Source organism: Primulina huaijiensis, unplaced genomic scaffold, assembly GCF_012295235.1.
Source record: "Primulina huaijiensis isolate GDHJ02 unplaced genomic scaffold, ASM1229523v2 scaffold43369, whole genome shotgun sequence".
Classification (NCBI taxonomy): Eukaryota; Viridiplantae; Streptophyta; class Magnoliopsida; order Lamiales; family Gesneriaceae; genus Primulina; species Primulina huaijiensis.
Window position 1 is genome coordinate 397,080 of NW_027360496.1, and position 26,354 is coordinate 423,433.

General features: G+C 35.2%; 2 protein-coding genes across 6 annotated transcripts; one reads left to right on the forward strand and one right to left on the reverse strand.

Moving 5' to 3' along the window:
- LOC140970202 (nuclear pore complex protein NUP98A-like) lies at nt 1-12,222 on the reverse strand. Of its 4 annotated transcripts, none has more exons than XM_073431835.1 (13): nt 12,078-12,222; nt 11,566-11,633; nt 9,628-9,927; nt 7,054-7,611; nt 6,678-6,908; nt 5,951-6,588; nt 4,869-4,956; nt 4,702-4,762; nt 3,718-3,856; nt 3,460-3,579; nt 3,175-3,355; nt 2,172-2,231; nt 1-884 (listed from the first exon to the last, which is right to left on the reverse strand). In XM_073431835.1, exons 2-13 carry the CDS (start codon nt 11,579-11,581, stop codon nt 181-183), a joined length of 3,096 nt encoding a protein of 1,031 aa, XP_073287936.1. In that variant the 5' UTR covers nt 11,582-11,633; nt 12,078-12,222; the 3' UTR covers nt 1-180. The 4 variants fall into 4 exon arrangements, with proteins under 4 accessions (XP_073287936.1, XP_073287938.1, XP_073287937.1 ...); XM_073431837.1 differs by having other exon boundaries at nt 2-884; nt 3,460-3,576; nt 12,078-12,221; XM_073431836.1 differs by having other exon boundaries at nt 3-884; nt 6,678-6,905; nt 12,078-12,221.
- Nucleotides 12,223-19,044: 6,822 nt separating this feature from the next.
- LOC140970189 (protein NTM1-like 9) lies at nt 19,045-26,038 on the forward strand. Of its 2 annotated transcripts, none has more exons than XM_073431826.1 (6): nt 19,045-19,433; nt 20,684-20,988; nt 22,757-23,050; nt 24,205-24,543; nt 24,941-25,267; nt 25,502-26,038. In XM_073431826.1, exons 1-6 carry the CDS (start codon nt 19,274-19,276, stop codon nt 25,787-25,789), a joined length of 1,713 nt encoding a protein of 570 aa, XP_073287927.1. In that variant the 5' UTR covers nt 19,045-19,273; the 3' UTR covers nt 25,790-26,038. The 2 variants fall into 2 exon arrangements, with proteins under 2 accessions (XP_073287927.1, XP_073287926.1); XM_073431825.1 differs by having other exon boundaries at nt 19,047-19,433; nt 24,205-24,597.
- The last annotated feature ends 316 nt before the right edge of the window (nt 26,039-26,354 follow it).

Here is a 26,354-nt window from a genome sequence, read left to right on the forward strand (position 1 = left end):
TAGTTTTGCACTTAAATTCTCACTGTTCATAACATTAAGAGACGAATTCAAGAGGGAAAAGAACATAAATGAAAAACACACGCTCGAACTCGATTAAGACAGACACTGTGATTGCTCAGTTTATAAGATTTTACAAATTTGATTCCCTATTCAGGGCACGTGGATGCGTCGATTTTTTTGTCATCTCATGGCATCAAGCAGATTATCATCATTTTCATCTTCATCATTTCCAAGCTTGTATGTGCTGAAATGGTTGACCCTGAACTTCCATTCTCCTTCGATTGGATTATAGCTCACAAACTCAGCACCTTGATCTTCGGCTTTTCTTTTAAGCATTTCTTTATACCTCTCGATCCTTGGTCCTTCGGTATATTGCTGACCAGTCTTCTTGTCAAAACATTTTATATTAAGAAGTGTCACCTCGGCAGGTTTATTGAGGCCTTGTCCAATTGGAGGTTTCTTGCTCTCATCCATATATACGATCACCTCTCGATTGTTGAATTGAACAAGAGACTCGAGATCAAGCTTTCTCACATCTGTTTCCCCAAAGAATTTGATACTACCAAAACCATGTCTTCCAACAACGAAGTCCTTTACATTGCGGCAATAACCTGGTTCAGCTCTTTCCTTTGCAGCTAGCTCCTGAATTCGTGGTTCCGTGTAATAATCAGAGTGACGAAGCTTAGGCATCAGTGCCTCAATGTCAGCTCCATGCTCGAACACAATAGCAGCTTCGCCAGCTCTATGGCTTCCGAGAGTGATATAAGAGTCCCCTTTATCTGTAGAACGACCATCAAGGACCACATTTGTTTTTGGGTTCCGTTTGACAGGATTAACTAGCTCATTAGCCACACCATTTTCCACAGAGTGCTCAGCAGGGGAAGCTGAATTGTAACCAGATATCCACTTCAGTCTAGAAGATCGAAGAAAAATTTGTAGAAAGATACGGACAAGCACCATTTCAAATAACTGCAACCAAATATAGTAGGAAACCTCCCCACCTACATCCAAGCTACTCAAAAGGCCAGATTTTAATGCATAATTTGTTCCAAGTAATCATGACATTCCCAGCGGTTTTTACTTGTAAACAAGACTAAACCGGGAGCACCTTTTCTAACTACAATACAAGATAACTCCTTATTATGATATAAGAGCTAAAAGTGCTTGTTAAGTTCTCTCGCCGTACATTTGTTATGTAGCTTTTAGAGTAAGAGTGGACATGCTGCTCAAGTCATCTAACTCATTTCCATTTTCTAAATATAATCGAATTTTATCTACACAGTTTCTGAAGTGGACTAAGCCACAAGTACAGAAGCCAAAAAACAGTGCGCGGCTAAAGTATAAGGACATGACAGTCATCAATGGATCAAAATTAAAGTAATTTGGCGCATTCCAGACAGACTCATATTCTATTTGGAACGGTTTCTCATGTCCAAGTCAAATTAAATTCAGATTAAAACGCAAGCATAAAAGGCTTCATTTAAGATTTCAGCTGAAGGCTGTGCTGAGTTTGCAGAGCAATTGATTCACTTTTTGGCACAGAAAGTATCAGCATGTGTATGAAATTCCAAGTTTTTATAATCCCATAAAAAAAAAAGACAAGGAACAAGTCCAGGGAAAAAACAACTAGCGACAAACATGCCATCAAATGAACAAGGGGATAGGGGAAACAAAATGAGGCCCTTCACCCTTGGGATTATTTAGAAATTCATTTCTACAATTTTTTTTTAATTTTAACTCTTTTCAGTGCAAACAAAATAAGATCCTTCACCCTTGGAACAATTTGGAAATTCATTTCTATTATTTTTTTTCCCTTATTTCAACTCTTTTCGGCAATAAGAGATTGTGAAACAGCAACAATACTCTCTTGTGAATATTCATTCTTAAAACACACGAAAAATCTAATTTCTTCTCTTCTAATACTCTTATATGCTTAACGAAACAATCCAGTCACTCAAATTTCATAACAATTAAATATACGTCACTTGGACATAAAACATAAGCCACTCTAACTAGTTTTTATTCCATCCAAGTATGCAAACGAGTAATGCTAAGATTAACAGCAGTATCAATTCTTTAGTGTCCTGTTGTTTGATTTCACCTTTAACAACTCAGGCTTTATGCAAATTTTAATATCAAACACATGAAAGATGTCCGCAAGAGGCACTCACCATCTTTATCCCGGACCGTTTGCCCATTTATTAGAGTGGAAACATCGTTCTGAAGTTTACCTGTAATTAATTATTAGGGAGAAATGAAATAAGTGAAACAGTGAAGGAAATATTATCTCAGTAGAAACAAGGCACTCATTGTATGTAACCCGATTTTACTTATCCTATCTAATTGAGACAATCAACAGCCAATGAAATTTTAACAACAGCATTCTGATCAACATGACCTGGAGCCATGTTGCTCACAGGTTATTCAGTTCTTCAAGTATACATGGGTATCATGGCATCTTCCAATATTGATTCTTCCAAATCAAGACGGGCAGATATCTCTATATAGATGTTCATTAACCACTAGCCATCCAATTAATGTTGATTGCACAACCCTGATTGCTTTTGTTGTGCAATCTGCAATTTCGAAAGTGCCGCTGCTTCATTATTATAAATCTGTATTCATTATTTGCGTGATAACCTCATCATAGCATCTAAAGTGCTCAGGACCTATAATCTATTAGGGAGAAATGGAATGCATGAAACAAATTCCAGTGATCAAGTTTACTAGAGGTGACCAAATTTTTTGAAAAAAGAATGCACACTTTTGTATGTTAGCATATGATAGTTAAATACTTAAATGATAAACAGAAACTTCCCAAAACTCTACTACACTGACAAAAGGGCCTAGTTGATCATACGTACAAGTGAGACACCCATCACCCTGCCAAAATTGCCTATAGTAATACTGTGTTTGAATCCAATCAATAACAACAAGCACTCCCCCATTGTAAAACCATAAATCATTTTTAGCGGGAGACAAAAATGTACGACAGTGGAGTATAGGTAGAAAATAACTCCACATGTATGTTGTTCATGAATTAAAATGCCATCACATACAATATAAGTTAGTAAAACTCCAGAGAGGAAACTACAAAAGTATTCAAAATAAATTCAATATCAATATTTAAAAAGTAAAGATCTATAAATTTGAGCACAAAACTATAGTGTTTACCATTTCCATATGAAAGAGTGCCTGTGGCCTTCGATTGTGTTGTTTTCTCCGTATTTGCTCTAGCAGGCCACTGATCCAGCGGACGAATTACAAGAGCTCTGGGATTCTCCCTTGGAATGAAAAGGGCATCTGCTTTTGGCGTGCTGGGTGTTTCTTCATCACCATCATTGAAAAATGGCACCTGATCAGGAAAAAAATACAAAATTAGAGACAGTCCTAACGGAGCCCAATAAAGTACGCAGACCATATTTTAAGCATTCAAGAATGTCACGGAGTCACTATAACCTTTGGACCATCGATTTTAGGGTGATATTTCCTCATAGGAAGCCTTACACGCCTTTGGGAAAGGTGTCGAGGCGTCAATAGAGACGATATTCTCGCAGGAACTGGTTTCTCAACAATCTGCTGAAAATTGCAGTTAGTAGATGAGACAAAAACTTTTGGATGAACAAGTTCTCTATCTATTTCTGTAATAATTTAAGGACATGGACTAACAACACTTTATAGGATTTTTCTAGCGAAGCACAAGACCAGAATACTCACTGGCAAGCTAGAAATTCCATAATGAATAGAAGGAGAAGTGCCTGTGCGTCCAATTGATATCTGTGGCATTGCTGGAAGAGTTCCAAAAGGATTTACAATGGGCGATGGTTGTGCAGCTACCACACTCTGAGGAGCTGACCTGTACAGCAGATGCAATCCATAATTAAAATCCAATAAATCTGAGAAACCTTTTTTCTATCTTTTACAATTTAAAAATTCCTGGTTTTTAAATTCACAAGATCTAAGCCCAAGTTTTGAGGTCATAAAAATTAATGCTTGGACAATCAGCCAAGTCTATGATTAATTTCTTCCAAAATACCAAATAAATAACACAAATCCAGAATAAAAACAACTGAAGCAAAGTCAACTTTCATTAAGTTCTGAACTTGATAATTCTGCCAAGTATTCTACAGTACAGCTGAAAACTCAAACGGAAAGGAAATGGGTTTGTCAAAGTTAAGAGTTAAATCAGCTTTCCAGAGGAACAAGGTTACAAATCCATTCAATGTTTTGCACTTGAGCTTGCTACAATAAGCCTAAGTTCACATATAATCCCTGTTATATATCACACCAATGCAAGAACATAAAAATGTGTATTAAGGTGTCAAAATCAAACCAAACAAAAATTACTTGGCTCAAAACTCATTGCTTATGTCAGAATTCAGATTGATTCATTAACTTATAAACACATATGTTTGGTTATTGTCTAGATTTGACACCATGATTTGGTTGTTGATATATCATTTGATATTTATTTATGTAATTTGATCTTAATGGATTTAACTTGTTAGCCACTAATGGAATGATTCAGTATGTATTTATAATCCAACAGTCAATATAGGTCACAGAAAAAGATACTCTCCAATTGCGAAACAAGTGTTGTCAATGTTAAGTGTGTGAATCAAACTGTTCCAGTTTTCATCATGTACAGATAATTGACTGTAGCCAGACAAGAACCAAAATATGAAAGAAACTTTGACATACAATTGTCCAAATGCACTCTGGCTAAAAATACCAGGGGTGCCTCCAAAGCCACTTGTTCCAGCTGTATACACCAAAATTATCAATTAAAGTAACACTCATAATTCCAGGCGACAATGAAAAACAAATAAAAATGTCATAGGCAATTCAAAACCTAAATACTGATCGACCTGCTTGAGATTGTCCAAAGTTGGTAAAACTAAAACCACCGGAACTCTGAGGTGGTTGCGCCAATTGAAATGGACTAGAAAGAGATGGCTACAGATAAAAAAAACGACATAAATAGTTTAGAAAATTAAAATTTTAGAAATAGACTACCTCAACACAGATGAGGAAACACTGGGATATTGAAAACATATAGGTCAGATTGACGTATTGAACAAATCCATTTAAATCTAGATTTCCTGGTTAAAGATGGAGATAGCTTCGGTATTAAAAAAACAAGTTCTCGCTACCTATCTATTAGAAATAACTTGAACCAATCAGACCCATTGTAGCATCCACATCACCCTAAAATGCAGATTCCACAGAAGATAAAATTTCCAAGCATAACATACAAGTGTGCACACAAAAGTAGGCATAAATTAAACTACTCCTTCCAAACTCAAGTATAATCCGGTCAAATCAAGCTCAACAAACTTATCTTATTTAATAACCCAGAAAGTTTTTGAAAAGACATCATGTGATGCAGCCAGGGAGATACTTTTAGAGTGTACAGTGGCATGGGTCTGTGGCCATCCATCATAATTAATAATAATGTTTTTAACTGATGTTAATTAATCCCAATGACAGAGAAAGTAACACCACACAAATGTAAGGTAGAAGCACTCTCAGAACACAATTAAATTGATTAAATTTGCAGCACACGACTAATTTTTTTAAAGAACCAATCATTTAAATAGACTTCCATCAATATTCTGCACAATAATTTCTTCCCACAATCGTATGTTTCTTCTCATTCAGCATGGCAGCAACCATGCATTCCAAGAGATCTGAAGGACTTCTAGAATCAAATTATCATACTGCGAGATTTTTCTACTTGTTTTGAAAGAATAGTGATAAATTTTTTGAATGGTTCTTTCTGATTTTGTCTCCAGAGAACTTCTTTGCTCATGGGTTTCCACTAGTGCAGATAGAAAATAAGTACCAAAGTTTTCTCTATATCTTAGCAATAGGCATGTTCTATTTGTTTTTACAAATATTATCTACCAATCTTTAGTTTACATTTTCGAGGGATGTACGCATAACTCACATTTGTTTGGCCAAATCCCAGAGGGTTGGTGTTACTTAGAAATGATGGAGTGCTCGAGAACATATTGCCACCAAAACCAGTTGAGGGTGTGCTAAACAAATTTGTTTGACTGAAGCCAGGGGCAGTTTGGCCAAAGGCGGAAGAGGTCTGTGCAAATGGAGAACTTGCTGGTGTTAGCGTAGACATATTTGACTGGAATAATGGGGAAGACTGAGTATTGGAAAAACCCAGGCCGGTATTAAATGCAGATGATGTTCCCTGTGATGATGTCGGGCCAAAGATAGATGGTGATCCAAAAGCTGATGTGCTGGAGTTGCCAAAAATAGAAGGGGAGGTACCAACTCTAAATGTTTGAGCAGTAGGTCCAAATAAGGAGGATGTTGCTGATGTCGTTGAACCAAAAGGATTAGACGCATTTGACTGTCCAAAAGGGGAAGAACCAAAAGTGGAGGACGGCGAAGATCCAAACCCTGTGCTGCCAAAAACTCCGGTGGTTTTTGGAGCAAATGGATTGGAAGGTGTTGTAGATGAAAAAGGAGTAGCAGAGGATTGAGCAAATGCAGGAGCAGATGCCGAGCCAAAACTTGAGGTACCAAATCCAAGCGCACCAGTAGACTGTCCAGCAGGAGCTGGCCCTCCTGTTTTTTAACAAAAAAAGATTATCAACAATGAATGCAACAAGTTCTTTAGGAATTCAAGAAACAACAAGTGTCAGACAAATGAGTACCTTTATCTCCTAACTGGTAGTCCTCCCATCTAAGTTCTTCATGACTTTTATCCTTGTAGATTGGCATGGCCGAAATAGATTCTAGTTTGCCAGTGGGTTGTGTACCAGTCGCTCCATCTGTCTCAGGAGTGGATGAGTAGGGAGCTAATCTACTTCCACCTCGCTGCCCTGCAAAAGCAGACTGGCCAAAACCAGAGCCACCAAAAGTGGAGGTTGTAGTTTGTGATCCTGCTTAGGAGTTGCATGAGAGTGAAAGTTCAGTTACAGCCATGATGATTCCAAATAACGAAACTTCACAAGTCTTCACAAGTGCATATGAGGTAAATAAGATACTTAATCCAGAAACCTACCATCAGAGAACATGAAAGCAACTTACCGAAAGAAGCATTTTGAGCACCTAAGGATGATGTTCCAAATGGGGTACTTCCAAATACAGCATTTGATTGACCAAATGTTGGACTGGATGCAAAGTTAAAAGGACTACTTGAAGCACCGAAAGCAGAAGTTGTTGAGGCACCGAAAGCAGGAGCAGTTGAGGCACCAAAAGCAGGCGTTGTTGCCGCGCCGAAAGCAGGAGTGGTTATGGAACCAAATGCTGGAGAGCTAGAAGTACCAAATGCTGGAGTGCTTGATCCGAAAGGAGAGGTCGACACACCAAACCCACCACTTGTGCTGCCAAATGTAGGGCTTGCAGTAGAACCAAAGGCCGGAGTGCTGGTAGCACCAAAGCCAGGTGTACTCGAAGCACCAAATGCAGGACTACTTGACGAACCAAATGCAGGCTGACTAGGAGCACCGAATGGTGTTGAGGAACCAAACAGATTGCTGCCAAAAGCTGGTTGTGTTTGCTGAAATGAGCTTCCAAATGGACTTGTTTGAGTAGTATTAGATCCAAAACCACCAAAACTCGGCTTCTGCCCAAATACCCCGGAACCTATAATACCAACACAAAATATATAACATTATAAGAAGACAGTTGCGGAAAGAAATAGACAAAATCAAGGCATCTTGGCATGAATCACCATAGTCTACCAGATTTAAATCGACACTCCTTTGACATGATTGAAAGTGTCTACCAGATAAAAAAGGATCCATGATCAAAATCCTGGGATCTCATCAAGCACTACTTAGAGCTTTCAGAGGGATTTATTGAGGGACTTCCTCCTTGGCAAAGATGTGGTTCATGGCTATGGCAGTTGTCATATTTCACATTTGGAGTGCCAAAAATCGTTGGCTATTTGAGAATGAAGAACGGAGAGCTGAAGACGTTTTTTGGAAAATACAGATTTTTGTTCATCATTGTATGATAATTCGAGTAATATGTTTTTGTTAGATGTCAAGTGAGTTGTTGGTTCAAAGGATTTAATATCCTTGTAGATCTCCTAGGCATGCCTAGAGTATTCATAATCGTATTTTTTATTTTAATGATATGACTTTTTGATGTAAAAAAAAGATACATGACACGAGTTGGCACACAGGTCAACTTTCTAACAAATTCGAAGGCAGTGCCCTCAATGTTCGAGCCTAAACTGCATAACCTTCTATCACACATGGGAACAAATCGCGATACAGGAAAAAAATTTGTCAGACAAAACAAATTCATAACTTGTTCTCCTTACAGAACTCTTTTCTGAAAACATCCACAACGAAAAATTCAGGAATGGGCATTCGTTGACATTGTGCTACCATCTATATAATACCTTATAAATACCAGAACTCTTTTCTGAAAACATCCACAACGAATAATTCAGGAATGGGCATTCGTTGACATTGTGCTACCATCTATATAATACCTTATAAATACCTTAACTCGTTACAAGAAAAGGTGGTGATTACTCCAGAGACATTAACAATCTTAAATCCATGCTGCTTGCCACAATCCAAAAAAGGCAGCAATATCAAATAAAAGTTCTGATATAAGAATTCAAACTACCATGAAATCCAAGTAACAACAACTTTGGTTCTAATCGTTCTCATTTTTCCTTGACACAACAGCCTAAACAGCTTGTCATGCTTGGTTTGCATGATTATATATTGTGAAACATACAAAACAAGGTTCAAAACAAAAAAAAATATCATGCTTGGTTTGCATGATTATATATTGTGATAATTATCATGATCACCTCAAATATCTTTCAATTACGATAATTAACTTTTAGAAAAGACAAAAAAAATATATAGCATGTATGGGCATGTTGGTTTTCGAAACAAACACGTCAGTAGCTAAAAATTCAACGAGTTCCCATAGTAAGACACGGATTTGTTTGGTTGAATAAAAGAACCACAGATCTGCATAGGGAAAATCATTCAAAAGCTCACATTAATTTGCAAGGAAGCACATGATCTACCACAACAGCAAATGCCTACAATTGCATTTACTATAATNTTTCCAAATTCATAATTAGAATTTTCTATATATCTGGCAAGTACACTTGTAATCATTTATCATAAAGCAAACTTGTATTGAAGAATGAAGAAGTTAAAATTCAGAATATTGACTCCTTAATTTTCCATGTGATGAAACTAGAATATGCATATTTTTAAAAACAATGGTCTTAGAACATTTCTAGCTAGACTGCCTCAACCTAGACCATTCTCTGAGATGTACAGACTACAGAGCTTGTCAAAAGCATGTAAGGAAAAATTTGGAAGTTGTGGGTCACGTCTACTGATAACCCGTGAACTCGTCCATTGAGAGAAATAATGACTAGGTGCCCCTCTTCCAACCTCAACCTTGTTCCCTTCCCCCTTCTGCTAACTCTTTTTACTCACCAAAATAAGGGAGACATTCATTCACATATCAACAGGAACAATAAAAAGCTAAAACAAATTTACAATGCGGCTATCAACAAATGAAATTGTTTCGTTTAGAGAATATATATCAATGCATTAAAAACTATTGCTACAAGCTGTTGAAACAATGTCACAGGTGGGGTATTGGTGCACTTACCACCAAATGCAGAAGATGAGTTTCCAAAAGCCGAAGCTGAGGAAACACCAAATGCAGGGGTTGAACTTCCAAATGCAGGTGAAGAAGAAGCACCAAACACAGAAGTCGAACCTAAAGGAGAAGAAGACTGAGCACCAAATACACCAGTAGACATGCCCCCGAAAATTGAACCTCCGGTCTGTGAACCAAAAGGGCTTGTGCTTCCAAAGGGCTTGGGAGCAAAAGGATTGTTACTTGCATTAGTAGTCTGCCCGAATGCCGGCTGTGACCCAAATGGACTATTGGATGACTGCCCAAAAGCTGTCAGAAAACCACAATACTTAGCACATGTAAGTTGCAAGTTGGAACTAAAATAATCTAGAGTTTCATCGCTTACAGAGGCATTAAAACTTAAATTATTCGAGTGCAATTTATGCTAGTAACATCAAGGAACTAGCAATAGTTAAGATGGCCATAAACAGAAAATGTCAAACGGTGTACGTGTATTAGCCAACTAGCCAACAATATGTGAGTTACTAGCCTGAACTCATGTTACAATTTATATAATAGAAAATGCTATGCCAAATCAGGCTCCAATTTCCAAATGAATATCAATTAACCCCTATGCTATTTAGCTTGACAAGGATACCTTTCTTCCTTATCTAAAAATTGATTTGAAATGTTAAAACATAATTTATTAATTAATGCAACACAGCCATGTGACGCGTAATCTTGCTGAGAGTTTACCGCATAGTACCAGAAATTGACACAAAAGGTGAGTAAAATCAAGAGTAGCGATTTTTTTGATCTTCATCTATCACACGGTTGTGCATGATAAATTGAAAAGTGCAAAGCAATCCAATACCAAAATCACTAAGACAATGGTTTTCCAAAATTTTGGTTTGGTTAAATTCGGTTTCAAACTTTAACCAATGGTTTGAACCAAAATAACAATGTCTATGTGATGTGTTAAACCAAATGATATGCCTCTTTTATGCATTAAAACTATGATGTATGGTACATGAACCTTATGTAAATACAGTACAGTAGTCTTTTAACTAATACGGTGTTCAAATTAACAATATACAATTGTAAATTTAATAGTAAATTCTTTTGACCCTATTTTTACATCTAAATGGTTATCCAACCAATTTCTCCAATGGTATGAGATATTAGCTTAAATGAAAAAAAATGTAAAAAAAGATAGGCAAAATGAAAAAAAAATTGGTTTAAATCGCGATCTAAAACTGAAACAAACCACAATGTTCAGTTTAATTCTGGTTCATCTTTTATAAATCTTCGGTTCGGTTTTGGTTACAGAAAATACAAAAACCTAAAAAAGTTGTTTTTATTTTTTTTGAAATCTAAACCCTCCAAACCAAGCTGATGTACACCCCAATTCACAACCATCAAAAAAGGAAAACTCAAATTGGAAACTAGAAGGTGGTCCTGATTATGCTCCTATTTTCTAAAGGTTTAATATACTTCAAATCAAATTTAATAAATAACCCAACTACTGTCATGCATTAACCTCGCATCATCACCCCCCCAAGTCAAACTGGTGCTTGTTGTTGCACCAGGTGCTAAAGCATGGGTGTTTTGTATCCATTGAGCAAAACTTTATGATAATTATCTGAACAAATTCTGATTTATTTTAAACATAATAATGCATGCATCCAATTGAAATAGATCACTCCATGTCTCCATCTTGAAAATCCAAAATCTCAACCAAACTTGAAATAACAGTCCCCTAGTCAGCACCCAAAATCCAGATCTTACTTCGCTTTTGATGTCAAAAACAAAGTAAAAAAGAGAATAGACATTTACACAGAGTTCCAAACAAAGTGAGACATAAGGGAGATGAAATAAGAAGCAAGATAACTGTGAGAGCAACCTTTCCCGGCAATACAGAAGTTCAAAGGACATGTAAAAATCAAAACCATGGGAACTTGAACTTACGGTTGCTTCCGAACATTGTTCCCCTGCTAAGTAAAACCAGTAGGGGGACTTGTGATTGTAAATCTAAACTGCAAAGAAAGTAAACAAAAAGCTCTCAAGTTCCAGAAAATCATCAACGTTAAGGGTAATGACATAAATATGAAAAAAGAAACTCGTTGGCAGACAGGAATAGCGAGAAACAAGCATGCCAAACAGGTCGCATTCAAATCATTCGAATGAATAGATAAAACCTAGTATGACATTGTACCAAAACTATAAACCAACATAGACTCCTCCAACCATACCCTAAAAAATCGATTCTCAAACAATAACAATAATTGGGTGTTTGAGAGGATGTTAATAGGTATGATTACCCAACCCTAATCCAAATCAATTGGATGTGAACAACGACAACGATGGTGGATCCTCATCCAGGTGTGTATGAACATGTATATATTTCAACAAAATTCACGATTACAGCATAAACTGCGATAGAAATTTAGAGTATGCATTTTGTGTCCATATCCTCGTACTTGAGAAGAAAAAGGAAACGATAGGAGACCACGGCCGATCCACCGGCTGAAGCAGCTACAGCAGCAGCGAAGGTTGCGTGATAACAAGGCTAAGGAAATAGTGAACAGTTTACGTATGAACGATTTTGTATCTGACCCAAATTGCGAGACCAGGCTGAATAAAATACGAGGGTCTGGGGTGGGATCAATTGTCGGATATGCCCCTGTAGATTTGGATAATTTCCGAATATGTTTTTTTATTTCCATGCTCTTTGCTTCGACTTGGACATGATCACGGTTTTTCTTATTATCTATATTATTTTATTGAAATGAAAGATATGACAATAATGAGGTAACAAATTTTTTCTTCTAACTTTATTTTTATATTATATTATTATTATATTATTATTTTTTAAAAAAATTTCAACACACACTTTTTTTTTATTTTTTTTATTTCTACAATTCTAATATCAATTTAGTCTCTCCATAATTTGTCAAATTTCACTTTAGTCCATCGATAATTATAAAAAAACTGTACACAAGCATCGCACGTGCAGAATAACTAGTTATTATTATAATTGTGAACCACCGATTACGATCATCGTCCAATTAACCAACATCCAACGATTACAATTACAGTTCGATTTTTATTTAAATAAAAATTAAAAATACTATTAAAAATGAAAAAAAGTGGTAAAAAAAATTTGGACGTGTTTTCTCTCATATATTAGTCATAAAATAATTAAATTGAATATCGAATAATCAAAACATATAATATATATCTCTATATCAAATTACAGTAAGATCTCGTATCAATTTGTATAATTATGATATTAACTTATTTCAATATAAATCTGATTAATTACTTAAAAATATATAAAACTCCAATAAATTTTTATAAAATAAAAAAAAAATGTACACGCAATCAGTGTCAAGTGTACCCAGACACTGATATATTATATTAATAATATATTAGGCTTGAGTGGGGTGGGCACATTGGTATGGTGACCTCCTTTTTTGTAGTTTGATGATTATTTACTTATGAAAATGTCAACTTTGTAAAATTAATGTATACTATTATCCTTTGATTGTTATTTATTTACGAAAACGTCGTTTTTCAAATTTGTTATATATCTTCTATTTCTACATTAACACTTTTTTTTCACATTTAAACATTTACTTTTCTTTTTTTGGTTTTTCGTTAAAAAAGATTATACAAACACGTAACTCGTACACCCGTGGACTTACATATATTATAATGTTAAATATAACACAACAAAGCTTTTTAGGTCACTTGTGTCACATCTAGAGGTGTAAACGAACTAAATCAAACTGAATATTAGTAAAAATATAATGCTTGAATTTAATATATTCAAGTTAGAGCAATAATTGAATCTCAAAAATTTTATTTTTGTTTTGCTCGAATTCGCCTCGAAATGAATTTGAGCTTAAGTTATGCTCGAAATGTTCGAACCTTCTAGCTAGCTAATCAAACTATTGTTCGGATATTAAGGTTTGAAAATGAAAGTTCAAAAGCTCGAAAAGTTTGAAAGGTTCTAATATGTGTGTGTGTATAATATAGTTATATTGTTCGAGAGCAAAATAATTTTGAGTTGAGTTCGTCTCGAAATAAGTTTGAACAGGTTCGAGTTCAGATCGAGTTCGATAAGTTCTAATATTAATCAAATATTTATCAAGTCGGCTCGAAAAGTTAGTAAACTGGCTCGATTCGTTTACGGTCTTAGTCAAACGTCAAGCTTGGAGCCAATGCCACCAGTGCTGCTTCCGAATTATTCATTCGAAAACAATAAGAATTAGTAGTACAAAATTATAAAACTAGTTGATAAGTCCAATTTTCGCACTTAAATTGTGTCTGCAGGATAAAAGCAACTAAAAGATGTTGAGATGTTTATAAGAAGAAAAAGACCAGAAAGATGAGATTGAAGAGTTTAAGGTGTTGAGAGAAAGCAGTGGCCAAGCAAAGCTCCAGCCATTCAGAATCCAAGAAGAAACGTCGAGGGACAGGTGCCTCAACGCGACACAAATGGCGCCTAGGCGTCTATGAAGAAAAAAGTTTGGCGCCTCAAAGCTGCATACCAGCGCCTGAAGCTCGCAAACAATGGCACGGGAAAAAAGCTTGGAGCCTCAGTACCGAGAGTCCTGTACGAAAATGACTCTAAAATTCGAAGATGTGAAAAATATTATCAATAAAAAATTTAAAACGATATATCATGACAAATGAAGACCCACGAAAGGGGATATGAGGCAAAAACACACTTATCACACAAAAAAGTCAAAAGCGACAGAAAATGATGAACGATAAAGATTTTGGTACGGAGACGAAGAACGCACAATCTGGGGACAATTTTCTTTCATTCTTTTCTTCTATTTTATTATATTAATGTCGAGATTTATAAGCAAGTTTTATTTTTATTTAGTTTGCATTATGAATTAATTTTCCTTTATAAATGAATGACATGGCTCGGATTGAAACGATGTTTATGAGTTTTTTTTTATTTATATGATTGAATTATCTTTCGTTTAATTGTGTCTCTTGTTTTTGTTTTTAATATTTTCAATTTACTAGTTATAAATTGATTGATATAATAATTATGATCTAACACTCGGGAGAGATGGCTAAATTAAGATAAAAGAAAATACATCATGAGAATTTATACCGTTCGAAAGACGTATAACCCAATAAAAGTCTAGGTAAGAACGGTTGGTTACACATATCGTTTGATGTTAGATTTTTTAATATGAATATCAAAATTAACATTAGATGATAAAGTTTATTTATCAATTGGGAAGATAAATATAAATAATTAAGCGTTTTTTGTTGTTAAACGAGTCGGATTCACAAATATAAAGTTTCATCAAGGAAGTAATCATCGTAGAGAACTAAGTGAAATCAACCCCATAGATCTTTATCTCATCGTATTCTCGTTTTTAACTCGTGACTGATTTTTAATTCCTTTTAATTCATTGATCAAAACCATTATTGAATTTTTAAATAAAGTCCATATCATTTTTTTTTTGACAGAAAAACTTATAATTTTATTCAAAATGGAGTAAGATCCTCGATTACAAGCTTTACTAACCAAACAGGAAACTCTCCACAAATCCACACGAAAGGTGAGGGAGAGGAAATAGAAAAAGAGGCTAACGAGTGCGCAAGACATGTTCTAATTTTAAATGGGCATGAGTTGCCAATAAATTCCTAATCTTTGTTGCAAAGGCCCCAGTGTATCCAAAGTCCTCTGCTGGGCTAGTGACTGTTTGCACTGCTATCAGAGAATCCGATGTAATCTGGTTTATCCTTAAATGTTGAGTTTGAGTTATTTGAAACCCTTCTTCAATTGCAATAAGTTCAGCGGCTACTATATATGGTGGTTTAGTAATTTGCTTCCCAAAAGCTAGCAATGGTTGGCCCTCATGATTTCGCACAACACCGCCGATCGCGTATCGATTAGAATTGACATTATAAGCTGCATCAACGTCCAAACGCAATTGGTTGATTGGTGGTGCTATCCATCGACTCGGTGATGATATATGTTCTCTTCTACTTGCTGAAGTTAGCATTGATGTTCTCGCCTCTTGGTAGCCGCAAAGCATTGTCTCGCACCATTCAACATTAATCCCCTTCTTCTTTGAATCATTGTTATGCATTGTTCTAAGTCTCTCCATCCATACTGCATAAGTTCTCGTAGCAAAGAATTCAAAATCCTTTCTGTTGAGTTTGCTCTTCATCCATAATGTAATATCGAACACCTCCATCAACTTGTCATTGTTCCCTTATGAGTGAAAAACACGCAACACTACTATATTCAATTCATGAAAACGGAAAATATTATCTCCACATCCGAAAATTAATCAAAACTACAATAGCGGAGAAATGCAAAATACATACGCATAAATATATATAGTAGCAGGTTTGTTACATCAATTAAATTTAAGATAAAGATTTGAGGTGGGAGAACGTAAAAGAACTCGACTTTTGGAGCCTGCAATTACTCAGTCAATCTATCTTTCAACTCAGTCGACCAAAACTTCGTCCCAACTAATTTGTGTGGAGAGTGAAATTTTAGAGTAGCTCTTGCTTCAATTTTATTTACTGTAATTCTTTTGAATTGTAACAACAAATCTACAAGGAACGCAAATCCTTCTGAGATTGTATGTTGCCATTAGTATATTAATTATTACACACCAAATGGAAGCACTCTTGAAAATATGGGAAGAAATTAAAATAATCTCTCAACAAACATTTATTGAAATAATTTAAACATATCATTTAGTACTGGTCTCTTTTGGAGCCTCCATTCTCATTTTTCTTGCTCTTCTTTCCACGTCACCGTCTTTGTATTCTGAGATGTCCAAATGAACACCTGGATCATTCGTCTCATGACTACCCCCAAGCATGATTGAATTGTTTATAGATTGGAAGTTACTATTGACATACGTGGTGAGGTCCTCGGACTCCGGCAGTACCTGACCTTGTGGGGCTTCAGATTTCTGATCAATCTCACCGCGCATCGTGGCTCCTAAATTTCTTCCTGCCAATGTGATCATCCTCAGACCATGTTCGTTTGCCTCTTGATTACGCAGATCCATTGAATCTCGATTTTTCTGGCTACGCTGCATCGTGGTTAGGCGGCTCGTAAGAGCAGGTATCAGTTCCCTAACCTCTTGATCGATATTCTTTGGCTTCTTATCTCCGAGATCAGCCGTGTGTAGTTGGATGAAGATCGACCGAGAAGCACTACTAATTGAGGAATACGAGGCTTGTTAGTTCAGTAAGTGAATATAAAGTAGAGAAACATAGAATAAAGTAAAGTGCAAGAATTTTCTCTTTTCCCGTTGTCATAGAACGAATCAAATCATTGCTTGTCCATCTCATCCATATTGCATTTGAATTTCTTTTGGTCATGTGTAAAAATAAAGATAAGAGATTATTTTGGATTTTGGTATTAATAAGGCAAAAAGAGTGCAATGTAGTAAATAACAACCGTAACTATCTTTTTGATTTTCATTTCTCTAAATTTTTTTAAAATTTTCTACTTTATATATATACTTCTGAATGTATAAAAAAATTAGTAATCTTATAATGCATACATCGTGTAGATATAAATTACTCTTTTTTATGTTATAATTTTTTTATGTAAAATAATTTTGTGAAAATAATATCGATTATATTAGAAATTGATAATCAACTGAAATATCTATATAAGGTAACTTTTGCTGCTTGATCATAATTATGTTGATTAAGAGTAATATACTAATTTTGTGATCACATTACTATATAAATGAGTTCTATTATTATATTATTTTATTATATAAGAAAAGATACATGGGATACACCGTGAGGTCCATGTACAAACACTTTTTGGTTTATCATGATGGTCCATGAAACCTTACTCACGTAAATTTTCACTCCTGGTAGTGTAGTATATGTCTTTCCACATCTCGAACCCAATACCGTCCCAGTCATAAGTACTTGGATCAAAGAGATCCAGTACCAAGTGGCGGAGCCAGGAGTCTGGCGCTACCTGGGCTAGAATTTTAAACTCTAACATCCTTTAATATTTTAAATTGATCTACCCGGGCTAATATCAAATTTATCCAAAATTATACAAAAATTTACATATAAATTTTTTAAAAAAAATTTGGACCACCCGGGCTAAAGCCCGGGTACAAGGGGCTATACGTCCGCCCCTGTCGGTACCAATTGAGCTGCGCGAGCAAGGGTTTCATGAGCTATCATGAGAGCTAAGACCCAAAAAAGAATAAGCTCACGAGCCTTACATATATTGATTAGTGTACTGTGCATGCGTTAGGTGTTTGTATGTTTTTTTAATGACTTGATTTATATTCAAATATAAGTAATTATCATAATTGTAAAAATTAATGAGAGATCATATTGAATTTTAAAATGATTGATAAAATAAAATTGTAAAAATTGATTAGAGACTATACTATAATTTAAAATTATATATAAAAAGGGAAAAAGACAAAAAAAAGTATAGATCAAGACACCAAATTTATCTTTTTTATCCATATTTTTGATAATATCACTTCATCCATCTCTATTATATGATCTATTTTTTTCACACAGATTAAAAATAATATGGAAAAATAGATTATACAGTTAAATTTCCTAATACATCCAAGAGGTAAATACTAAATAGGGTGAGTGAAAGCGACACCCCAAGCCACCTGCCCCCTCAATATTTGACTAGTAACTATGCACACACGATGCGTGTGTACAATCTTTTTTTTATTATCGATGGACTAAAGTGAAAATTGACAAATTATGGAGGGACTAAATTGATATTTGAATTGGTGAAATAAAAATAAAAATGTGTGTTGAAATTTTTTTTTTAAAAAATGTAATATTAATATCATATAAGGGTAAAATCGGAATAAAAAATTGATGTCCTCTATCATGCCCTCGCACTTAATATAATAGTATATATTATTTATTTTATGTTTTATTATATGTAAATTTTTTATATATTAAATAAAGTAAAATATATATTTTATGAGATGATTTCACATATATTTACTCGTGAGACGGGTATCATTTTGTGAGTAAATATGAACCCTAATATATAAAAACTTTCAATTCTAATAAAATGTCTAACTCCATTATGTTAATATATTATTCAATTTTGATATATTACATACTTATCATGCATATTTATGTGAGTACCGATGACGTGACACTCACATATTAAGTGTAAAATTTTTCTAATCTCATCACATTTATTAGGTGAGTGTAATCTCAACGAAGCTCACATAAGTGTATATGGTGAGTGTATAACATATATATATATATATATATATATATATAAATTTGATGAGTAGTAATTTTTGAAAAAAAGTATATAATTTTTTTCTTATTAAATTTTATAATTAATTATTTTTTTTAACAATAGTGTGTGGGAAATTTTTGGGGGGAAAATGAGATTTTTTTCAACCATAATCCGATTTGGAAAAGTTACTTTGAGAAGCACGTGACGGCAAAAGGTAAGTGCGTGGAAAGGTGGGAGAGGAGAAAAGGAAAGAAAACAGTGTGGAACTCGAGAACGAGAACTTTCTTCTTTATTGAATTTTGTGTTTTTAGGAATAAAATTGAACTTTGCTGCTGTAGGTGTTGAGCATTTTGCATTTGTTTGTGAGTGTTTAATAATCAGAATTGCCGAGTTTATGTATGGTTGATGATGAAATTGGAGGCGTTGCCCAAGGGATTCAGATTTCGTCCGACGGATGAAGAGCTTGTTAACCATTATCTGAGGTTTAAGATCAACGGTCACCATTCTGCAGTCGGAGTTATCCCAGAGGTTGACGTCTGCAAATGGGAACCATGGGATCTCCCTGGTATGGATTATCTTGTTTGGAGCATAACTCATCATTCTATACTTATTTGCTCTTGTTTTTGTGGTATATGAATTATGGTGTTCTAAAATATCAGAAACTTGATTCTCTGACTCTTAGTTACTGTTCTGTGAATTTATGCTTCCGTGCACGTTTTTGTCGATATTGTGGTGGGTTTGTTTAGTTATTCTTAAGGGTGGGACAATATTTAATTATTTATAGTTTACATAAGATTTGAGTCTGTAAAGTAGCTGGAATCTTAAGGGTGAGAATTACCTGTGATATATTCAGAACATGTGGGGTGATTGTAGGAATATGTAAGGAGAATATTGTGGATTGGTTCATAGACAATGCTTAGCCTGTATCACGATTCTTGAATACACTATACCTCGAGAGATAACAGGATGCATGTGGATTATTCCAATTTATTTCAAGTGGTGCCTGGCCGGTGGCAAATACCTAAGGGCAATCATTAAGGGCATGCAAGGGTTAGTTGAAACAGGAAGTCCTCCTAGCCCAAAGTCAAATCCATTCATTCAAATGCAATAATTAAGAGCATGCATGAGAAACAGCTGATCTTAGATTTCTTTATCATTAACATATTCTTCACTCAATGTCGTTGGATTTTAAGTCCCTGCATTTTGTCCTCATAATCACATGGGTTAGATGAAATAGATGCGTCGTGCATTGGTAAATGAGATGGCATGAAGACGAATATATTGAATTCCTTTAGGGTTCGCTTGGATGGAGATATTTGAGGCTGTGAATTTCCAACTCATTTGATTGTTTGGATGGATTTATGTTTGGCGAATTTCAAATCCACTAATTTGTTAATTTATGTAGTTGTAATGATAATTATGATGTACTTGATTGGTACATTTCAAATCCGTTCTTCAAATCTCTCACTAAATCAAATACATTCCTTCTAATCAAAACCTTCCATCCAAGTTCTACCATAGGTTTCATTTGGATCAAAGCATTTGGATTTGAGAAAGGATTTTGCGAGAAGGATCTCAAATGACTCCATTTGTATGAATTTAAAATCCATTACATTAGTTAATAAGGAACTTAAGAATTTCAAATCCATGAATTTCAAATCCATGAATTTCAATATTTGCCAAAACAAGTGGAATGTAAGTTTGGATTAATGAAATTTGAGTGTCAGCTTCATCGGATGCATGCTTGTTTAGTTCCTTCTGTGAAGAAGCATGTGAAAAGTAAACCTTGAAGATTCTTCGTTTTTTTTTTTGCAGCTCTCTCAGTGATAAAGTCTGACGACCGAGAATGGTTCTACTTTTGCCCTCGTGATAGAAAATACCCAAATGGACATCGCTCAAATAGGGCCACAGAAGCTGGTTACTGGAAGGCCACCGGAAAGGATCGCACTATAAAATCACGCAAATCGTCACCTTCTTATCCAGTCAATGCCAATGTAATTGGAACAAAGAAGACTCTAGTATTCTACAGGGGTCGTGCTCCTAAGGGCGAGCGAACGAATTGGATCATGCACGAGTATCGTGCCACTGAACCAGATCTTGACGGGACTGGCCCTGGACAGGTCATATTTATTTCTCATCCCTCCCAAGCACACACTTGATTTTCCTGCTTCCTGAATATATTATGACACTTGCTTTATTGTTAATATTTTTATCTCTAGCTCAATGATGAACATGTGCTATACAATTCTGACATGATTTTTTATTTCATAAAAAACAAGTTATGTCATCTTCGTTATCTTGCATTGATTCTTAATTTATCTCAGGTTTGCTCCATGAATACTCTTCTTTCACCGTGTTCTTAGGTCTCTTGAGTTAGTTTTTATTTTATACTGACTTGGTCATTTAAAAGAGCATTTTCCTCAGTTAAATAGTGATTGGTGGCTGTGTAAAGGAATGAATAGAGAAACTCGTCATAGTCACAATGCGCCGCTGTTCTAGGGATTTGAAATTTTGAAATAATCCTGGCTCTTAGAGATAAGAGCTTGTCAACTTCACTCCATCTCTAGGTTAAAATCAGTAATAGTTTTGTTTGTTCTGCAGATGATGGTTCTCATTCAAGGAATAGACTTAGTGTAACGGTCCTCCAAATTATCTTCTTTCATTACTTCCCTGACGGATCCCTTTGTTGCTTTTCATATGCTTCTTTAGGCTAATATCTCAAACATTTTCTCCCTCGCCTTTGTCATTACTCCTTCATTATGTTTCCAATTAAAAAACTATGTTTCTTGTTTGTGTGTGCTAGATGACGATGCATATACAATTTCTTTGTATCACCTGGTCACTTCTTTCCGTGAAGAATACACGGTGGTATCTGAAATAATTTGGGTTTGTATAGAACTTAAAAAATTGGGTCCGGGTCCCTCGAACATGTTACGTTTTATTTTTAATAAATTTTCAGAACTAAAAATATAAAAGATAACAAGAAATTTAAAACTAAAAATATCTAAGTAACAAGAAATTTAATTACTTGATCTTGTTGCTCCTGGCAACAAATATGCATGAACCATTTCACGAAGTATCTGTCCGGATAGTCCAAAGTCTCGATAGTTAGCTTTGTCGCCTTACACTCGATGGAGAGCAATGGTATTCAGGAAATATTAATATAACTGTCCAATTTTTAGTGAAATTTTTTAAGAATATTAGAACTAAGATCATTCACAGTGAAATCGCAGATTTTTGAAAAATTTCTTCCAAATTTTCACTGGGTTTTCTAGATTGTTCATAATTATTTAACACCTAATTAATGCTAAACGGTAATTTTTTTTTTGACCTCCTCTGAAATTGGGGCCTGAGGCAACTACCACTCGGGCCTCACCTCAGGTATGGCTATGAAAGAATGTAATGTTTTGTGATTTGGCACCCATCCTCATTTGTGAACAAAAGAATGCAATTGTAGGCACTCATAATTTTGACAAGCAGTTTGAACTTAATAACTTAAGTTATATCTTGATGCAACTTAATGGCAATATACTGACTTCCTAGGTGCTGGGCTATCTTTTACCTCGTTCCTTTTATTTTTGGTTTTGCTTTTACCCTTTTACCATTCTTTCTTTGGTGGATGAATGGTTGAAGTGTGAGACGTGGTGGTGATCTTTAAGTCTGATTCCAATTGGTAAGGAGAGACCAGTAGGAATTTGGGCTGGCGGGGACCTTTCAAGTTAATGGGTTGGTCCTGAAAATATGGCAAAAGATAAATGGGAAAATGACACAGGACAAGAAAGAACGGTTCTAAGTTGTGGTCTAGATGACTTTTCATATACTTGTAGTACTTGCATTATTATATATTTGAGTTGGTGTAGGTAGTCAATTCTTTGTCACATTCTTCAGGGGGACTATGTTCTATGTCGCTTGTTCCACAAGACGGATGAGAAGCGAGATGATTTAAAATACGACGAAGTTGAACCTACCAGGTCATCTCCTTCTGGCAACATATCATCTCCTGACGAAGTATCATCTGATTTATTTCAAGAGCCTAAAGGACTGGCTGCTCATCTTCTCAATGAACTGGAAGATGTGAAGAAGTGGGAAGATGAGCTAAACTATAGAACTCCTACTCTAGCACCAGTTGAAAGGTGTGCTTCTCATGGATTGAGTCATTCTAAAGAAGGAGCAGCTACGGAGGTTAGAAAACACTATTTAAACTTTTTCTGGTCCATATTTCTTACTTTTTCTCCCGAATGGATAAAATTTACTTGATTTTTTTAACCATGTGTGTGCATTCGAGAAAATGATGGGAGATTTATTTTTTTCATAGGTTGAGATTTAAATATTACAATATATTAAAGACATTTTTCTGAGCTTATATAAAATATAAAAATCTTTCCTAGGAATGAACAAAATAAAAGACTTTAATAAATCATGAAGTTGATAAGTAAACCATGGAATTAAAATTATCATTAAATTTGAAGCCTACAAATAAGGATTTCACGAACTGAAACCAGAAATCGACTTGATATTTCTTACTCCGTGTCTCAAGTGGAATCATCAAATGCTTTATTCACCGATTCCGTCAATGTTTGAAGCATTTGCTGGTTCTGCACGAGGTGCAATGCTAGAAAATCAAATCAATCTCTAAATATTTGATGATTCTGCAAGTGATGCACAAAACTGTTAGAAAAGTCAAATCGATCTGTAATTTCACTTTTTGAAATCCCAATCCACACAGGTGATATTCAATGAAATATTTCATCATGTGTTCTGCTTGATCTACTTCATGAAGTATTCAAGTTTCCTAATTTGTTTATTTACAGAATGATATTTATATATTTTTAGCTCCAAAGTGTCTATAATATCTTAATCTTTTCAATTAGAAATTACGAAGAAAATATATCTTCTTGTCATATTGGCATACGCACACACATGATTAGGAAAAAAAACTTTGCTTAAATCATAAACTATGAAGAATCAGCTGAAGTGGGATCATCGAATAAACAAGAAGCTTTTTTAAACGGTATCGGAGCTTTTTTGTTAATGATTTTTGTTATGCTAACTACAGAGCTTTTTGTTAATGTTAACTACAATTGACAATGCCACTGCAGCCTAGGGTCTCTCTCTCTCATCGGTAGTTAGCAATTAGCAAAAAGCTCTGATACCATGAAATAGTTAAAAAAATAAATAGCAAGATATGCTATTCTTCATCCCTGAAATGTATATTTGAAATAGCAAGCTAAACTGAGGGACTAAAGTGAGCGATTCATTGGATTCTCATTTCTATAGTTACGGGATTTCAGAAACTGATTTAGTGTTTCATTTGGTTTTCCAACTGTGTTATGCAGGTGTATGAGTCATCAAGATTAATGTCTGAAGAAGCCAGATGCAGTCAGTTGGACAACAAGTTTGTGGACCCTTTGCACTCGTTAATTTACAATGATATGGGAAATTGCATAGGTTCTCCATTTGCTGATGACTTTGGCGATGATCACAATGGATTGAATTTTCAAGATGGCACATATGAGCAGGATGCATCCCTATCAGAGTTGTGGGAAGTTCTTAAAAAAAATGACAACTACTTATGCAAAGAGTCTGTTAATCACGAGCCCTCAGCTGCAACTAGAGAAAGTCTCATACCATGGCACACAGAGGATCTAGATCAAACAAGGTCTGCAAGCTGTAAGGTGAATGATTGCAAGCTTTATGGTGAAACAGATAAGATGATGGTTCAGGCACAGGTAAATAGCATGTGGTTTTGCTTTGAAAAGTGTGGTTTGTCTCCTAAATGCATCATTTGGTATCTGTGAGGTTTTTAGTAATACAACTTATACTCACCTTTAGTTAAGATTGCTAAGATTTCTCATTATATGTGCGATAAATTATTTTGTTTTGATATCACTGATAAGTGAAAAGGCTGCTAGTTGGGTACTCTTGATGAGTGTAGTTATTGGCTCCCAACATTTGTTCTTTAAAACAAAAAGAAATCCCAGTGTTTGTTCTTAAGATATTGGTGGAGTCTGAGTTTGATGCTTTAACTGATGTTATTGACTCCCTGGAGGGGGTCACAACTAATTTTTTCAGATTGATCCAGCTTATCATTCCTTCTACCGCTATGCTCATGAAGAAAATGACGCCCTTGTCAATAAAGTTAAGGATTCATGCCAAAATTCAGATAACTCATCATATCATACACTTCAAGGCAAAGCTAGTGGTAGTTCTTATAGTGAAAGTGCGATCAAGATTCAGTCTCGTCATCCTCGAAATCAGCCAAGTTCAATGAACTCTGGTGCCCAGGGAATTGCTTCGAGGAGGATCCGCCTGTCGATAGAACGTGGACAGAACTCTGTTTGTTATGAAAAATCCAATGAAGTGAGCGATAGTGAAGAACAAGAATCGCTTGTTACGGAGGTGAGTTTACTGGTATTGTTTTATAATCCTGTGGACATGTTCATTGCTTGTAAATGTCAAGGTGCTGTATGACAAATCTGTCCTGCACAACGAATGCTTAGTGGACATTTGGTTGAATTTATATCTTCCCATTTTTTATTTTATGTCAAGAGCCACATGTATTATTTAAAGCTTTCCCAAGAAAATGGCAACATTTTTCCTCATATCTAAATCCTTTAAAACTATTGAATGCAGGCTGCTCCGAATATTAGTAAAGATGCTTGGAAGCTAGAAGGAAGAAATACCAATGAGAATAAAGAGACTGCTCAAACATGTAATTCAAGATTGGAGTTGCAGGTTAAGCATGCCGAGAAAAATGGCTGTTCCAAGATAGCCTCATTTATAATATCGTTGGTGTTGTCTACTGGCCGGGATGCATGCTACTTGAATCTGTATGCTATCAGCATTTATCTAGTTTTAATTCTGTTGATAGTGTCACTTGGCATTTGGAAATTTCGCAGTGTGCATGAAGTACATGGTTGATGCGTTTCTTCTTGTCATCACGGTCTTGGAGTTTCTTGCCTGCCTATGCCAATATCATGATTCTGGAAAGAAGTTAAAAGTTGCACAATAGAAACTAGGTTAACTTATTTTCAAATTTTCTGGTCCTCAGTATTTCACCCATGAAAATAGGCTTTGACGTCATTAAATTTCAGCTTGTATTGTCTGTATGCAGTTGTATTACATGAGGAGAGCTATTAAATTTCCAGGTGATGATCAGTTCTGTTCGATGGTCTCATGTTCTTAAATTAGTTCTGCATTCTAAGTCAAATGATTTAAGGAATCAGTTCTAGGAGATTCTCTTGTAGTTTTGGCAATTTAACTTTCCCTCATACTCGATTGTAACACCATATATCCAACGGATGCTTGCACTTACTCAATAACTTATAACTTCAAATGTTTTATATTTCAAAATAGGTCATAGATGCCATGGTAGGTCGCTGACACAAGAGTATAATTTAAGATTACAAAATAGCATTACTTCAATACACTTGACAAGGTATCTTGGGCTTATGTGGGGTAGAATTCTTGTATCCTTCCTAAACAC